This window comes from Zonotrichia leucophrys, chromosome 10 (assembly GCF_028769735.1).
Source record: "Zonotrichia leucophrys gambelii isolate GWCS_2022_RI chromosome 10, RI_Zleu_2.0, whole genome shotgun sequence".
In the NCBI taxonomy this organism is placed as follows: Eukaryota; Metazoa; Chordata; class Aves; order Passeriformes; family Passerellidae; genus Zonotrichia; species Zonotrichia leucophrys.
The window spans coordinates 12,764,918-12,782,939 of record NC_088180.1 but is presented as its reverse complement, the minus strand read 5'-3'; the positions used below and the strand labels follow the sequence as shown (position 1 = coordinate 12,782,939).

The window sequence follows — 18,022 nt, the reverse complement described above, 5'->3', positions numbered from 1 at the left end:
TGAAAGGCTGCGGTTTGGAGCTCTCAGACCAGTCAGCGACTGAAAAACTTCACTCCAATTGTGGGGGAAAAGAGAAATGTGCTGAAATGGCATCTTTTTATGTGAAGTTTTGCTTGTCTCTGGTGAAACAAGTCCATAAAGTCTGATGCCTATGGCCCCACACAGGAGAAGGCTAGAATACAAATGAGGAAGGGTCTCAATGGGCTTTCCTCATTCTTCACAACCTGTAAGTCCAAGGGATTGAGTTTTGTCGGTCCAGAGAAAATCATCTAGAAAAAAAGTCAAGAAAATATTCCCCTGATTCAGAATGTTTCACCCAATGTGGAGTGCAAATGATGCTCTCAAGAAAGAGATGGAGGTCCCAGTCCTGGCTGAGAGGCACAGACCCTTTGTGGCCAAGCAGGTGATTTGGTGTCTCCTGGACCCACTGTCTGCTTTGCATCACAAGTTAATTTGCTTAAACAAAGCCTAGCCTGCAGTCTTGGACTGGTGTTAGTTCCACGTCCATTTACTTTTACAAATAATATTCGGAGACGGAGATATCCAAACTTCTTGAGCTCTTCTTCTATGAAAGCGTTGGACAAATTGAAGGTTCCAACAGATCAACAAATCCTCCTGGAAATTCCCAGTCTCTAGTAAAATAGTTTTTTTAAGGCTACAGCAATGCCAGCCCCTTCTGCTGCAGGGAGGCTTTCATTCAATTATTGTAGTTAATTATTTTAATTACTTAATTGCTCATTGTAAGTCAGTGGCTGGCTACGTGATGTTCAATACTAGCATCTAACTTAAAATGTGAGAGAACTGGTTTCCCCAACTCACCCTATTCTTTTCTTCTAGGACTCACCCTACAATTGTTCCAATGTTTTCCTTTGATGTTTGAGCTATCAGATCAGTAGTTCCAACTTCCCAGCAGACTCTGAAAAGCAAATTTAATTTGTACCTGGATTTTTTTTCACCCAGTCTCTAGGAGATAATTATCTAGTTGGTCTCTGATTCCCTCTTTGGATAATTGCACTTACAAGAAGGCCTACAAAGAAAGGGTGAGGGGCACAACAGGGGATCCTGTTGGGCATCCTGAAAATGCCTTGCCCTTCTCTCTGACCTTTTCTGCTCTGTAGAACAAAAACAGGAGGGTATAGAAATATCATAGAATATATTACTAAACCTCTTACTCACAGCTTCAGGTAAACTACAGTTTGTTCAGGGTTTGGGTGACAGCATCCTCTCTGTTCACCAGCTGCTTCTCCCTGGTAGATGTTTTAAGCACAAAGATAACCTTGTTTAATGGATATTCTTGCTCATCTTCCATATAGGCAGCCATGGAGAGAAATGCACAGACTGCACTATTTTAGGAAATGGTAGCATTGTTTCTGGTGTTGTTGTCTCAGCTTGAGATGGAGAATTTCAAAAGTATTTCCTTCTCACCACTGACACTGCATGTTCACTTTTACATTGCCTTCTGAGCAAAACCAGGGCCAAACTATTTTTCTTTCATTTCTTCCATGTTTCTCTTTCCAATTTCCATGATCTAGTACAAAAATTTTTTTTCAAAGGCATTGGGAGAATCATACAGTCATAAAATGGTCAGGGTTGGAAAGATGATCTAGCTCAAGCCTCCCCCTACCAGGGTCAGCAATGACAAGAATACTTCTCTTGCTTTTAGTTGCACAAAAAGAAAATTATTCTGACTAAATATAGTGTATATCTGGCAATGGAGAAGAAGTCTTAGGAAGAAAATGGTGGAACAAACTCAAACTTTGCATTGCAGCTGTGTGACTCCCCTTGCTTTCTCCAGCCAACAGTTTACATCTTCCAGATGCAAGACCTGGTTTACATTGTCCATTTTGTTGTAATTGGTTTACTACAAAGAAAAGAAAAAGATCTAAAAGTTAGACCTTGGGTCCTGTTAGTAGCAAAAAATAGAAAATGTTGTGACAGTAGAATTGGGGGAATTTTTGCAACTTCTGGGCAATATTAAATGCAGCATGAATCCTCTTTAGAAGAATTGCTAATTCTGCGTTATCCTCAAGAAGTGAGTTAATAACACAGTTCTAACTGGGTTTCCTATTCTTGGCACAGCCAGGCATTTTCTCCCCGTCTTTGTTTTACAGCTGCAGCTCTCGAAGGCGAGCGCTGTCTCCCCTCTGCATTCCTCGACTATCGCCTATCGCTGTCCTTTGTCAGCTCGGGCAATAATAGCAGCGGTCCCGTCTCCTTGTCAGCTGATAAGCGCTTGAGCTGCCTCGCGAAGCAGCACTGACTTTTTGGATGACTGCTCAGCCAAGCAAATAATAAATAGCTCGTGTTGTCTAAGGCCTGAGTGTCAGGGTACCTGGCAGGCAGCTCTGTGCTGTCCTAGCGTGCTGCAGGCTCTGCAGCTGCCTCAAGAGGCGTGCAGTGATTTGCTAACCCCATCTAGCTCTGAACAAAGTGGAATTAGGCACATTTATAGCATATAAAAGGCTATGGAAAAAAAAACCCACAAACAAATACTAAGTGTTGTGTAATAGATGGATTTTTTTTTAATGGAGTTCTCACCTCCTAAATCGTGTTTGTGGCTTACGTGCCTTATCTTAGAAACACCCACAAACCAATTGCCAGGGTTTCCAGAGGTGATGTCACTGCCAAATTTACCATTTAGACCTTTCTTGAATACCTCTGAGATCCAGATTTTCTGGGAGGATCAGAATCAGCAACACTTTCTCCAACCTGACAGATATATTTGAGTTTTTCAATATCAGCTTGGTGAGGTGATTCTACATCTAGATGGAGAGAGGGTCACTGCCTCGGCAGCCCAATAGGCTGAAGGGGAATTTGGTGTTTATGACCATCACGTGTTTAAAACACTGAAGCATAATTCTGGGGGAAAAACCTGCCTATGTCTCACTTGTATTTGATGTTTTTTTCTCCAACATTACCTACAAGTACACACCCTTTCTCTACATGTTATATACAAAAATATATATGTATACGTGTGGAGAGATATGTAACATATATATTATAATCAGAGGTTTTTTTTACTGCATATATAATATGTGCAACCATATTATATGCAATATCTGTAAAAGGAAACTCTGTTCCAGACTTATTTCCCAGCTAGAAATTTGTGACAATGACTTTGCACATGTGTGCCAGCTCCCCCTCCTCCAAGGCCAGGGAAGCACACAGCAGGTCTCCTGCATCTCAGAAGAGATCTTGGACACGCCAAGTTTTATTCCACATGGCTGAAGACAGCTGAAGGCTCATTATCCACTGCTAAACATTCAGCTTGAGCTCTTGTGAGTGCTTCCCTCCCTCCTCTGCAGTGTTCTTTCCACTTCATGGAGCCTGACGAATGAAGGAAAGCCTTTCCTTACGTGTTCAGCTGGAGCCCACTGGAATCAACATGAACTTCTGCTGCCACTGCTGTTGAAGAAGCCCAAAGGACCTCTTGAGTTGCAATCACCCCTCAGGATGCCTTGTTTTTCTCTATGCTCTCTATCTTCTAGGAACTCCAAGTGTGACTAATAAGCAATACTCAGCCAAGTTCAGCTCCTCTATTCTTCCTCTAGGCTTGTGACTCCCATTTTGTTCTGCAAAGTCTCAAGTATTTGCTAGCATCATGGAAACAGGGATTATCTTCATTTTGCAGTGAACAAAGAAATCCAAAAAGAATCCGTGAGATTTAGAATGGCAATCCAGAGTGAAAAATTCATTCTCTCAAAGAACTGCAAAACTGGAGTAAAGGCTCATCAGCCATCTGAGGAATGATTTCACTGCTCACAGTGATACAGCCTAGAGTAAAGATGACAATCTCCTTGCTCCAAAGCACACGCAGATTCACCATCCAAGGCCAGAAAGGATTTTTTCTATCACTTAGGCACATTACAGAGCATGTCAGCTTTTAGATGACGTACCAGACCTTGGCCACTGAGTCACTGGACAGCCACAGGGAGTGTAACGCCCATCTGCTCTACTGTGCCTGGGGACACTGAGCAGCTGGGCCTCAGCTCCAAGAAAACAATACCCAACCAAATACACCCCAGTCAGAAGAGGAACACAGATCTTGGGGACTCTCTGCTCTGCTATTTCCACAGCCAGTGTGTTTATCATCTTTGAATCTTTCCTTGCTAACCCTGTCATCCACAAGAAGAGCATGGAGTCACCACTTTTAAAGCCTTACATTTCTCCTGAGTGTGAAAGGAACGCTGTCTCACACGAGGATCTGACCAGCCATCATTTAATCCAGCCTGCGTGGATGTGTTCCCATTTCCTTCCTCAGTATTCCCCCTTGTTTCTGAGTTGAATGTATCTGAAATCATTCCATTCTGAATGACCCTTCTTCTGATTCCAAAGCTCTCTCCACCAATATGGAGTCCACAGCTGGAAAAGATGTACCAGCTTCTTCCATTCTCAGCACAAGCAGAAGAGCACATAGTGGGGACAGGTCTGGAGAAAATGTCACTGCACTGCAGTATCCCTCACCAAGGAATAAGCACCCATAGCCAGGTCTGAGATCCTCAAAGAGAAAAAGTTGAGGGGCTCTGAACCACCTTTGAACCCACTTTTTTTCTTCTCTGCACTTTCTTCATCTTCACTGAGAAGAGATTTCTTGATGCAGAACTTCATCTAAATTATGGTTAGGAAGAAACTATTAGTGAGAATGGACCCAGGAACACTGCTTAGGACATAGAGATCTATTTGAGGATGTTTCTGACTTATGGAAGAATTCCACATTCCTCCTCATAGACCTTTAGCTGGTGGAGACACAGACACAAGTTTACATGTTTGATGCATCAGGCAGAGGATGCAGCAGACAAGGAAGAATTACCACAGGCAGTGCTGTGTGTTGGATACATCCTGCTAAACTTTGTCCTGATATCTTCAGAGTGGTGTTCAACCACCAGAAAAACAATGTCCTCCTTGTAGGGTGGGTTGGGTCTCTTGCCTTCATTCTTCCAGCAGCAGCAGTGGCAGTTATGTTATAAAACACAACCCTCCCAAGGGCTGTGATATTCCCTCCTACACAAGCGAGGAAACAAGTTCTCCTGTTGGTGGAGTTGCCTCCCAGAGCCCTAATGGACGCCCTTGATTTCTTGCAGACACTGATGTGTGCCACCCAAGCCCCTGTGTGAATGGAGCCACCTGCGTCGATGGCATCGACTCTTTCAAATGCTTTTGCCTTCCCAGCTACGGAGGGGACCTGTGTGAGATCGGTACGGCCTCCCTGGCTTCAGCTAATCCCACTAACATCTCCTTGTTCCCACTCTGCCCCCCAAAAACAGCTGATCCCACCAGTGCTGCCCTCATCTCAGTGAGCTAACCTCTAACAGCAGCTTAAAACACACAAGGGAAAAGCTTTGAGACTTTTGAGTGTCTAATTTGATAAGTTTGCTCCTCACAGCACCATGATTCCTCTAAGATTCCTGAGCAGGAGTTTCTGGTGTCTTCTTCATCTTTCTCTTTTTCACGTGTCTCTGGTGAAGCTCCACACAGATCAGAGCAATGTTGATCATGGAAGTTGCTGTCTCTTTGGGTCAAGGGTGATTCTGTTCTTCTGTAGCAATAGGGAACTTTCTGAGTACATCTTCACCCCAGGCAAACTTTCTCTGCTAGACTGGAACTTCGTGGAGGAATGCTTCAACTGAGCCATGAAAAATGATTGTGTTTCTCTCAGGGAAGATGCAGCTGAGAGAGGCATCATTCACTCCAGGAATCTCCACTGATTTGACAGAGCATGACATTTTTGTCATCTCCACTGGCTTCCTGTGGCAAAATCAGCAGGGAATGTGTCTTTGAAAAAACAGGAAGCAACCTATATTTCCATCAAAATTAGTGCACTAATGCTTCTTTTTGTTTCTACAAGGAAAGAAAAAGAGTTTTTTTCCTAAAAGCTGATGAAAGTCCAAATTTTTACCGGCTTAGCTGAGGGGAAGCTCTCCTGCCTTGCTCAAACAAAAGAGAAATAAGGTTGCAGTGTCTTCTTCACCTTGGCATGAATAATGATAATAGATGTTGGATTTTCCCCTTCCCTTTCTCCACATCTTTCTGCTTCCAATACAAACATATGGAGTGGACCAAGAGGAGAAGGCTCAGGATTATTGGACCTTCTGAGCAGGAATTGTTCTGTCTTAACATCAATTTTCCAATGCAACCTCACCAGCTCTTGATTTACCCACCCATGATACCTGTTGTTGAAGATCCTTGTAATCCAGCCACAGACTCTCCACCCTGTCGCTGCTTATGATCTTGTTTCATCCAAGTCAGACTTAATTTTCTCTTTTCTCTGAATTATGGGCTCTGGTGTCTGAGCAATGCAAGAGGAAGCCAGTGCCCCAAAACTTGTTGGAAATAAAAATCTTCATATTCCCTTCAGACTGACCATCCTTGCTGTTGGTGTCCAAGAACAATGGGACACTGCAGGTGAACAATGCACACAGACCCTGAAAGTGTCCTTACCAGGGAACAAGATTTTCATCATTCTTTTCCATGAAAATTTTGGTCATATTTGACTGTAAGAAAAAATTAAGTAAGAAAGCCTAGAAAATGGCCTGCTGAGATTCTTTATCATGTACTGTCCCATCCCCAGTCTGTGACAACAAGGGATGCCATTAAAGATAATGGGAAAAAGTCTTAATCTCAAAAGACAGAGCAAGTTCTCCATTAACTTTCTGCAAGAGATCTGCCTGCAAAACCAAAAAATCCCCTGAGCTTCACCTACTTGCAGATAACCCATCTGATCTGTTGAAGAAGGCAAGAAATGCTTTTAATGTCTCAATTAACTACCAACTACTCCAACATCTACGGAGTTCCTGCAATTTCCAGCTGGAAGAAAGGTGGATTAGGAGGAATTAGAGTTACTGAAAGTGACAAGTCCTTTTGACCTACCAAGTTTAACAAAGAAGAAAGAAACTGAGCACAGGAAACCTTACTGAAAAGGGAGGGAGGCATGAGGGCTCCTGGAAGCCCACCACTCTCAGAGCAGCAAGGGCCTGAGAGAAAGGATGGTAGATCAGGCATCTGAAAGGCTGAGATTAAACTCATTTCATTTTCTGTTTCCTTCAGTCACATGTAGCAGACAGATGTGTGGTGTTGCATTGTGTGGGTACTACTGAAGGTCTTTTCTGGTGGTTTGTCCATTTGTCTCTACTTTCCCCCATCTGTGGTTTTATTTTTCTTAATGAGTGGGTTCAGTTCCTCAATATTTCTCAGATGGTAAAAGATCTTCTGAAAAGCTGAGAAATGTTTGTACTTCTTTAGCAGCTTTCAAGCTTTTTCATTAAGATTTAGTTCTCTCTCCCCACTGTGGTAAATTTCTGTCCCCATTTCTTTTCACCCATCTTGGTCGGTTTGTTTCTCCTCCAGAGCTCCAGAATCACACCAAGTGGTGGAACCACCTCTGGTGGTCCCCTCTTTCATTTTCAAGACATATGCATTGATTCTGGATATCTGGGTATGGGGTTTGGGGTGTTTTTCCCAAAGCAAGAAAACTCTGCAGGCCAGCACAAGTGGGAAGAGAGGTGTTCTTGCTTGGTCAGTTCCTCAAAAGCAGACTTCAGGAACATTACACAGGGATTGAATTTCTCAGGAATAAGTCTGTATCATTCAAGCTTTCCAGTAGCACTGGTTGTGTCACTGCAGACACAGGGCCTTGGATGCCTTCTGACAACTTTCCCAGGGAATTCCTACAGGCAAAGGGGTCAGGGTGTGGTTTTTAGTGAAAATAACCATGTGTTGTCCCATGCCATGGGAACACAAGCTGCTAAGAGGTGAGTTGAAAGCTTTCAGACACATGCACCAACTCCTTTTCATCCCCCCTCTGTGTGTTCCAGACTTGGAAAACTGTGAGGAAGGCTGGATCAAGTTCCAGGGCCACTGCTACAGGCACTTTGAAGAGAGGGAGACTTGGATGGATGCAGAGACCAGGTGCCGACAACATCAAGCCCACCTGAGCAGCATCATCACCCCAGAGGAGCAAGAGTTTGTGAACAGTGAGTGCTGAGGGCAGCCTAAGACTGGCCATGGGTCCAACCACTGGGCTCTGACTCTACATGCAAATTTATCCAAAGTGGTGTAAAAATCACCACGAATCCTGACAAAGCCTCATCGTTGTATGGGTGCACCCATGCTCATGGCAGTTGAGAGGGGAGGGAGCTGGACAAGCATGATGTAAGGAAAAAAAATATCAGGGAATATTGACTGGGAGGCAGCTGAATGAGCCAGAGGCTCCAGGGACAGCTGAGATGGCAAAGAAATGCTTCCAGCAATGTGTAGGACATTCCTGACTCTTTTCTCCCCCTCCTGCTCTTCCAGGTCATGCACAGGACTACCAGTGGATCGGGCTCAGTGACAGAGCTGTGGAGAACGACTTCCGCTGGTCTGACGGGCACTCCCTGGTGAGCTGGAGCCCACAGCACGAGCAGGCACCAGCTTTTTGGGGTGGTGGGAAGGACCCCATGGCCTCCATGGGTTGGGCATTGAGTGGAGGCAACCTTAAACTTTGTAAGGCTCATAGTTTTTCCAAGCCTATAGAAAAGCTGGTTGAATCCCAGGCAGCGTCACAACAGAAATAACTGGTGTGGGGTGGTGCTGGCAACCCATGGATCTGCTGGAGAGGTGTAGGAGTGGTGGAGTGAGGATGAGGGAGGGAGTAAGAGGCACCAGGGCCCAACCTTAGCAGAAGGACTGTCCTCTCTTGGCAGCAATATGAGAACTGGCGGCCCAACCAACCCGATAACTTCTTTTCGGCGGGCGAGGACTGCGTTGTGATGATCTGGCACGAGAAAGGCGAATGGAACGACGTTCCCTGCAACTATCACCTCCCTTTCACCTGCAAGAAAGGAACAGGTCAGCACCCTGTGCCGTACTGGAAAGGATGAGGGACTCAGTAGGTGGCTGTGGGTCTGGAGCAGGGAGCCCAGTGCCCAGGATGTGGGTTTTGTTACTGCCAGGGATGATCAAAGAGATAGAAGGAATTAGAAACAGAAGTTAGCCAAGGGTATAGGAGAAAGTTTCTCAAGGACTTGAAACTGAATAGGACAAGCCATTAAGATTCAACACCCCCAGGCAGAGTCATAGCCTGGCTGCAGCATCACTCCCACACACACCAGCTCTGTGCCCTCCCACAGACACAGGCAGCTGTTGTGATGCTCAGCTCTCACAGCCTCTCCAGGAGGCATGAGAGGAGCACTGAGGCAAACCCGTCCTTAATTTCAAACCACAGAATTTCCATATCCCCCTGCCCCTAAGCCTAGTGGACAGAGGCAATCTCAGAAGGAGTTCAGGTTTTATTTGTGGAAGAGTGTCAAGGCTTTGCCCACCCAGCCTGCCCTGGGTGTGAGCTGCCTGCTCAGCCAGGCTGGTGCTCTCTCACTCACTCTGCAGTCTCTGCCTTTAAGAACCATGTCTGGACGTGTCTGGGCTGTTAGGGTGTAATCCAGCTAGCTATGGACCCCAGCCCAAATGATTTTACACAGACAAAAGCAAAAGACCAAAGGTGCTCTTCTCCATGTAGGGACAAGTGTCCTCTGTTTACTGACCTGAGATGGAAAAACCCACCTGGGAAGAGACCTCATGGCTCATGGCAGGAGACTTTTATCCCAGGGGAATGGGGGACCAATGGGATACCAGTAAGGAGGGCTGAGGGAAGGGAGTGACCAGGGAATAGATGACCAGGGGTTATTGGGGACAGGGGTGGGTGAGGGAGAAGCCATGCGATAGGAGAGGTGGAAGAACAAACCACGTGATGTTACATAAAGTATTCAGTGCAATATAAAGACTACTCAGTTCAAATCTCTAATAACCCAGTGCAAAACAGCAAACAAAATACACCATTTAGTGCAATACAACCTCTGCCCACCTCCCACAGTGGCCTGCGGGGACCCCCCTGCCGTGGAGAATGCCAGGACCTTCGGCAGGAAGAAGGAGCGCTACGAGATCAACGCCATGGTGCGGTACCAGTGCGAGCCAGGCTTCATCCAGAGACACGTGCCCACCATCCGCTGCCAGCCCGACGGGCACTGGGAGCAGCCACGGATATCCTGCCTAAACCGTACGTCTGGGCTGGGGCTGGTGCCCTCCTGCAGCTGGGAGGAGCTGGGAATGTGGGGCATTATTGTGGGGCAGGATAGCTCTGAGCCAGGCAGAAGGGAATGCCGTGGTTCTCTTGACTTTTTGGCAGTTTCCCCTGGGATGGGGACATGGGAGGTGGTGTCTTCTGGGGCAGGTGGGGACCATGGAGTTTGGCTTGCAGGACTGCCCTGGAGACCCACCAAGGCAGAGTAGGGGCAGCTTCAGAGTCAGGAAAGGGCAATATGGAGCTTAGCAATGGCCCACGCTACTCAGAGAAAGAAAAGTAAATGGCTTCTGAAAGGGTGATGCAGGTTGTGCCAAAACCTTCTAAAAGGTTTTGGTACAACTTGCATCAACAGAGAGAAGAGGATGGGAGAGCTATGGGGCCCCCAAGCCCTTCCCTGGTGTCCCCCTGCCCTGGGAGCAGACAGGAGTCCTGCAGCAGATACAAGCCAAGGCACAGGGCTGGGTTCCTGACTCTCTTTCTGTCAGGCCTCCAGCTGATGGCAGTCAGCCTTCTTCCACTGGTGTCCCAGCCCACTCCCAGGCCTGCCTACACCCGTGTCCCATCCCTGATTGCCTGCAGCTTCCCAAGAATTTTGTTGGCCTCAGACAAATCACATCTGTCCGGTGGCCTCCTTGCCAGGTCCTGCTGGGCAATTCCAGATAAGGCAGATTAAGCAATGGTCCCACAGCCAGGGAAAGCTGATACAGGCTTAAGGAACAAACCTCTGCCCAGGGAGGAGATGAAAGGAGGAGGGATGGAGGAGGTGTCCAAGGGCGGCTGCCTGGTGCAGACCAAGATGCTGATTCCTTTGGCTCTGCTGTGGGTCTGGAGAGCTGCAGGCTGTTCCCAGCACGGACTGCTAGAGATCAAGAGATGCTGGCAGTCCTGGTCTGCTCCCAGCCAGCTTTTGCTGCTGCTTCCACCAAAACCCTCCTGCAATTATCACACCAGAACACACCAGCTTCCAGGGAGAGTGGCAGCAAAGATCAGGCAGAAACCTTGTCCCTGTCAGCCAAGCCAGGCTGTTTCCCCTCCTGTGCCCTGAGCACATCCCACTGCATGCATATTGGGGTTGGGGATTTAGGGATTGATAGGGCAATGCATGAGATGGGGATGAGAGGACGAGCACAGGGAAGGATGGGACGAGCAGCCACGGAGATGATGCTCCTGCCCAGGCTCTCTCGGAGCCACAGGCACCTTCTCCCCTGGGTGAGGCAGAGCCGGGGTAGGGCGAGAGAAGGGCCGATTGTGCTGTGCGGGCGGGCTGGCGCCCCCGTGTTTTTCCAGGCAGCCGGGGGCCGGGGCGGCCAGCGAGGGACAAGCAGCTTCTCTGTGCCGGCTTCTCCTGCCAACAAGGTGCCTTTTCTTCTCCTTCACAGCCTCCAGCTACCAGCGCAGGCTATACAAGAGGAGCCCCAGGAGCCGGTCGAAACCCAGCGGCAGCGCCGCGCACAGCACCCATTAGAGCGGGGCGAGAGGGGGAAAGCGAGAAAGAGAGATTTTTAACGGAACAGTTATATTAACAGAGTCGATTTCTTCTTCTTCTTGTTGCTTTTTTTGTCATATAAGGAAAAAAAATTATATTAAAGACAAACCCACCTTTGTGTATATATATAAAAAAAAAATTGTTTTTCCAAGCACCAAAGCAAAACGAATTAGATCTCAGCATTTTTACTAACCGTCCGGTTCCAATTATCTTCGTGCCTTTGGGGACAGGGAGGGGGGTGGGTTTGCAAAGGGCAGGGGGTTAAGTTAAATAATAAAGATGATTATTTTTTCCTGATTTTATCCACGAACAATGTAATTATTTCTGTTATTTAATCTCCAGGGTGAGCAGCACCTTTTGGGGTTTTATTTTATTTTTTTTTCCAGAATCCTTTTACTGCTGCAGCATGTCAGGATGAGTGGGGAGGGCCGGGGGGCTGTGGTGGAAGGAGCTGTAGGAGGAGGGAGGTGAGGGGATGCTGAGACCCAGGTGCTGAGACCCCTCCGTGCTTCCCCACTGCCCCCTCTGCAGCACAGCACTCGTCCTGGGACAACGTGCTCTTTCCAGGGGACCGTGCGGGGCACCAGCGTTCCCTGCACCTATTTATATTTTTGAACATATCCTATTTTGAAAGAATGATAAATAATAAAGAAAGCGAAATCGGAACGGGCACTTGGTCAGTGTTGGTTTTTTTTATAGCAGAGAGGGATGTCTGATGGGCTGGGAGGAGAGGGGTCTCCCATGGCAAGGCAAAAAGGAAGGAAAGGGAACCCAAAGAGGGTGCTCCAAGCTACACAGGAATGGCTCAGCCCCAGGCAGTACCTAAAGGACCTAAAGGAGATAGGAGGGGTGTCCCAAGCCCTCACTGAAAAAGGACCCTGGAGTAGGATACTGCTCTCCCTGCTCAGCTCTCAGTTTGGGAGGGGGTTAACCCACATGCCTAAAACCCATCTAAAACCCATGACCAGCAGGAACAGCTTTCAGTCCTGACACCCAGGGGGTTAATTAACACTCACTAATGAGGGAACACGAGGCCCTTGCAGGAGCTGAGCTGAGCCAGCACTAATGAGACGATGCTCAGCCAAGGATGAGACAGACAGGGACCCCCAAATCCTTTCTCCACAGCAGACCCTTATGTTGGGATAGAGATGGGGACACAGCCATGTCACTCCAGGGCTTTCTCCACCATTTTATTAGAAGATGTCCAGAAAAACACATCTTTTCATAGCCAATGCTCAGAGAAGAAGGCACCAGAGTTCAAATGGAGTTCAGGCAAGGGGCACGTAGAGATAAGGCACTTGTGCTCCAGCAGGGACAGGCACAATGGCATCCTTCAGCAGGACATGGATGGGGCTGGAAGAGGGGCCAGGATGCAATGGAGATTCCTGCTCTCTGCTCTGGCCAAACCCAGCCTTGCCTCTCTCCCTCATGGCCTTGCCTCATGGACTGGGAGGCAGGACCAGCCTGGAAGGGCAGGTGGGTGTCAGTGAACACCTGGCACTGCAGGAAGGGGCCACCACCCATGGGGTGGCACGGCCAAGGGGGATGGCAGCAGTAGCCCATGGGGACCATCCCTGCACACATCCCATGACAGGGACTGTCCCACGCTGCCCAGCTGGCAGCCACCCCAAACAGCTGTGGGTGCCAGCTGCTGAGCAAGGTGTGGAAAATATAAAGGAAGGAAACAAAACAAAACAAAACAAAAAGAAACAAAACAAAAAGAAATCTCTCCCCACCCCACCTCCCCCAGTCACCCCCAGAACAGCCCTTGGAAATGCCCACCACTGGGCGCTGGCAGGATGGAAACGTCCTTCATCCAAGAAGGATCCCTCCCGGCTCCTTATCTCTCTCGGTAGCAGAAGACTCCAAACCTGCCCTTTCTGGGGAAGCCGAAGCTGCGGACGCCGGGCTCGGCGGGGCCGCAGTTGGCCCGGGGTGTGACGATGGGGTAGCGCACACTGCCATCTGCCAGCCAGCCGGCATTGCAGCGGTCCAGCCCCGCCAACTTCCAGGCCGAGTAGAGCTGCCCCACCCGGGCGATCTCGGCCCCGGCATCCTGGCAGCTCTGCTTGGCCTCCTCCAGCGTCATCCCAGCCGGGCGGTCCAGGTAGAAAACCTCTCCTAGGAGGGAGAGCAGAGCGTGAGAGGGGAGCACCATCCCGAGCATCCCCATCTGGAACGCCAGGAACAGCCCCACCCAGACCCTAACAGGGAGGGACACACAGCACCTTCCGAGCATCCCAGCCCCTCCCCGGCCCAGAACGCACCTTTGAGCGCGGAGGAGAAGCAGAAGGCATCGAAGCGGTGCAGGTGGCGGTGCCGCGGGCCGTAGCTGCGGATGCCCGGGGCGAGGTGCACGCCCCCGCAGGGCTTGCGGGGCAGGCGGATGGGGTACTGCACCGTGCCATCAGCCAGCCAGCCCGCGTTGCACCAGTCCAGCCCCTCGCTCCATGCCTGGAAGAGCTGGTTAAAGTTGGCGAGGATGGCACCTTGGTCCTGGCACACTCGCTCGGCTTCGTGGAAGTTGAGCCTGTACTGCCCGCGGGGAGGCTGGTAGGGGAACACGATGCCTGGAGGCAGATGGGACACTCAGCTGGCTCCGCGGGCAGCCCACCCAATCCGAGCCCAGCCCCAGCAGGAGCCACAGGGGTCCCTGAGCCGTGTCAAATTCAGGCTCTGGGACAGGGACCACCTCCGTGTGGCGGAGAAAAGGCTCGGGCATGCAGTTATGGGGTCGTTCTGGACATGCAGGCGCCAGCAGCGAGTTGCCAGCGACATCTGGTGGCACAGGGACACACGGGCTCGGTCCTGGGGACACAACGACCCCCTCACGGGGACAGCACCTGCATGTACAGGGATGCACAGACTATAATGGGGATGCAGGGAGCACCACCACGGTCCTGGCAACACACAGACAGTGGTCCCAGGGAGGCATGGACCACCCCTGTGGGGATGGAGAGATCGTTGCCATGGAGATGCACAGGCTTCAGGAACAGGGATACAAGGGTCAGCATCCCCATGATGCCAGGGGACACATGGACCACCAGCATGGGCAAGAATGAAACTCTGTCGGGGATGGATGAACAACAGAACCACAAACATCACTTTGGACACAGTCACAAGGACTGGCAGGGACGAGTCACTGTGGGAGGCAGGGCCAGGGACCAAGGGGGTGGGGCAGGGACAAGCAAAGGGGACGTTTCCACAGCTCTGAGCTCAAAGCAATGTCAGGGCTGAGTCAAGTCCCTCATGACAAGTGAGCAAGAGAGGCTGGAGCAGTCACCAAGGATCAGCACAAGATGCATCGGGATATCCAGAGCTGGGAGGGGAGGGAACAGCTCCACGTAATGCAGCACAGTGGAAAGATGGGAGGATAAAGGCAGGAAATGCTGCGGCTGTGGGGTCACTCCCAACTCTGACTCCAACAGCACCCTTGGTGTCCCAGCTGGGCAGGCAGCTCTGGGCTCACTCACTCCTGAGGCCAAAGCCACACAGCCCCAAGCCAAAAGCATCCCAGCCCTTTTCTGCTGTGATGAAGCTCCCAAAGCCCAAAGGAGAAGGTACCACAGGAAGGCCAGGCTCACTGGCTCGGCACAGAGGGTGGTGTGGTCCCCAGCATGCCCCCACCTTGCAGCCGGAGCTCCACAACGTCGCTCTCGTCCTCCAGCCCATCAATGACCGTGCAGCGGAATTTGCCATCGTCCTTCAAGCGCACGTCGCTGATGACCAGCGAGGCCCCATGCCAACTCTCCTCACCGGCCTGGCGGATGTGGGCACGGCCCTTGAAGTCCCCAAAGGCCACGTAGGTCTTGCCAACGGCCACCATCACATCCTGCTCTTTGGAGTAGTCGTCCCGCACCTTGGACCACTTGATGCGGATTTTGTGCTTGGGGCCCTGGTCAGGCTCGTAGCGGTAGCGGCAGGGCAGGGTGACGTTGGCACCATTGTAGCTGTAGACAGGGTCTCTGGAGGCTTCCACCACTAGCCTGGATCCACTGAAGTAATCCACTGGGGGGAAGAAGGAAGGTGTGATGGGCATGTCAGGATCCAGGGCTGGGCATCCCCAAATCTTCCCTCCAGCCACCACCTCTTCTGAGCATCCCCCAAGTATCCCTGAAGTGTTCCCACATACTCCTCTGGGCCCCACATCCCAACAAGTGTTGAGTCTCCACCCCACCCACAGGCAGAGAGGTACTTCGGCCTCCTGTGACAACCTGTCAGCCCCCATTGTCCTCAATATACCTTTGTCCTGCTCGTCGCTATTGTCATTCATGATGTGGTTGTAGTAGAAGCCGTTGTGGAAGGGGTGGTAGGAGCCACTGGCCAGGTGCAGCAGGGTGGCCTTCAGGAGCAGTGGGAGCAGCAGCATGGCTGGGAAGCAAACCCGGGCTGCAGAGGGGGAAAGGACTGCTGTGACACCCCCAAATAGCCAGGAGAAAGCCAGCACTGCCTGGCAGTGGTGCCAACCATACCAGGGGTGCAAGGAGAGGGTGGGAAGAGCCAGCAGAGCAGCTTGCCTGCCCACAGGGGAGAGTGCAGGCAACCTGAGCCGTGCCTCCAGTCCCCTCCATCCTCATCCTCCCGCCTGGCTCACACCTCCACATTCCCTGCCCATCGTGGGGGTGCCCATTGAGGGGAGCACCTGGCCCCAGAGCAAGTTGGGGACGGGGCAGCTGGAGGAATGGGATCCCAGGGTGTCCTTTGGGCAGGGAGTACTGGGAAAAGGTCACGCAGGGGTGCAGGGGGAGAGAAGTGGCTGAGCCCCACTGCAAAGCTGCAAGCTCGGTTTACAGAGGCAGCCGAGCGTGCAGCCCGACCCAGGAGTGGGGGAGAGAGCTCGGGCTGCCTCCGCTGCCCCGGCTCGGGACAAAGCCCTGCAGCACTCACCGTCCTGGCCAAGGACCCCCTGCTCCAACTCAGGGCTGCCCCTCTGCATCACAGACATGGCTGGCACCGACCCCACGCGACACATTTGGCTGCCAAAGCACATCCTATCGGTGAGGGGTAGCCTGGCTACCCCACGACACCAGAAATGTGCACTGTCCCGAGTTCTGGGAGCCAGGACGCTAAAAAGTGCCCTGCCCGGGGCTCACCCAGGGCGCTACCAGCAGAACTGGCTGCTTGTGAGCATTCCCGGAGCCGGCAGAGGGGGCCCGGCACCCGGCAAGCCTCCGGCAGACCCCTTCCCATCCCGAGGTGGGGGTCTGACATCCGTGCCCTGCTTAGACAAGGCTCACGAGTGCCTGCAAAGATATCCCGGGCCAGCGGGCTGGGGGAGAGCAGATGCTCAACCCGGAAGGGTCCAATACGGGGTGCAGTGGTGTTCTCCAGGGTCCGGGGTATGGAACCAGTTGCTCCCACCGAAGCTTGCTCAATCCCTGACTTTCCCCTGCAGTCAGTGCCTCTGCTCACCCTTGCCACCACGCAGTGTGGCCAGCATAGCCGGTGCCCGAGGGCGCAGGGTGCGGGCACAGCCTGGGAGCTGGCACTGGCGCGGCGCTGCTGGCACGGCGGGGACACCGCGGGGACACCGCGGGGACACGTGCTACCCACGCGACACAGGGGGGGCTCGAGGCTCGGCAGCTTCACACCTCGCTGTGCAGGGCGCCAGCCCCGCTCCCCCTGCGCCCCAGTACCGGGTGACCCCCCAGAACCCAGCGATGTGCAGTGTGCCCAGCGTTCTCAGCTGTGAGCATCGTGCTGCAGCACCCAGCACAGCGATGCCTGGCACTACAGCAGGGATGCCCGGCTCTCTGCATGGCAATGCCATCCCCCCCTGCCCTTCGCGGCAAGCAGGGTGCCCATCGCCCGGGGTGCCAGCCCTCCCCAGCCCCGGCACTGGGGCCAAGCCCTACTCACGCTGGTTGCGGGCAGGCGTGCAGGCAGGCTGCAGGCAGATGCACTGTGTTTAGGGCTCTTGCAAGGCTGAGAGGAAGCAGCTCCAGGGCCTGCCTCTTAAAGGGAAACACACGCCTTTCCCAACCCCCTGCTCCCAGCCCGAAGCTGGGGTGGGTGCCCCCGGCCCCCGCCTGCCCACCATGCCTGGGTGATGGCCTCACCGTGTGTCCTCACACTGCCCACATGCTGCTCACACACCTTATCTGCGGTGTGCCAGCTGCCTGCACTGCCCCCGACTTGGAAGGGGCAGCAGTGGGGAGAAACGTGTCCTGTTGGGGCTAGTGGGATCCTGTGATGTCCCAAGCAAAGCCCCAGTGCCAGGGAAGAAGAGACATTCCTTGTGCCACATCCCACTGGAGGGGACTGGCCACAGTCTCCAGACAAAGGAGGTGTCCAACACACGTGTGGCAGGAGCACTGCAGGCACAAGCAGCTCGGGACAGGTGGGCTGTGGCACGGAGTGATCCGTGCCCAGCGCCTGCCTGCCTGCTCTGGAATTCAGGAGAGACAGAGCTGAGCTGCGGAGTTCAGCCTCTTCAGGGTCTGCTTGATGCTGTGGGGACAAGGCACAGGTACAGAAAC

General features: G+C 51.7%; 2 protein-coding genes across 2 annotated transcripts in view; one reads left to right on the top strand and one right to left on the bottom strand.

Moving 5' to 3' along the window:
* Nucleotides 1-11,707, top strand: part of ACAN (aggrecan) — a 49,130-nt gene extending 37,423 nt beyond the window's left edge. Inside the window, exons 13-17 of the mRNA XM_064721958.1 lie at nucleotides 7,812-7,970; nucleotides 8,293-8,375; nucleotides 8,682-8,826; nucleotides 9,848-10,030; nucleotides 11,437-11,707. Coding sequence (XP_064578028.1) covers nucleotides 7,812-7,970; nucleotides 8,293-8,375; nucleotides 8,682-8,826; nucleotides 9,848-10,030; nucleotides 11,437-11,522 — 656 coding nt within the window. The 3' untranslated portion in view covers nucleotides 11,523-11,707. The remainder of the gene's footprint in view (nucleotides 1-7,811; nucleotides 7,971-8,292; nucleotides 8,376-8,681; nucleotides 8,827-9,847; nucleotides 10,031-11,436) is intronic.
* Nucleotides 11,708-12,712: 1,005 nt separating this feature from the next.
* Nucleotides 12,713-17,470, bottom strand: HAPLN3 (hyaluronan and proteoglycan link protein 3). The gene is made up of 5 exons (XM_064722049.1): nucleotides 17,403-17,470; nucleotides 15,786-15,932; nucleotides 15,171-15,551; nucleotides 13,811-14,113; nucleotides 12,713-13,664 (listed from the first exon to the last, which is right to left on the bottom strand). The coding sequence occupies exons 2-5, from the start codon at nucleotides 15,910-15,912 to the stop codon at nucleotides 13,384-13,386; spliced, it is 1,092 nt and encodes a 363-aa protein (XP_064578119.1). The 5' UTR covers nucleotides 15,913-15,932; nucleotides 17,403-17,470; the 3' UTR covers nucleotides 12,713-13,383.
* Nucleotides 17,471-18,022: the final 552 nt, after the last annotated feature.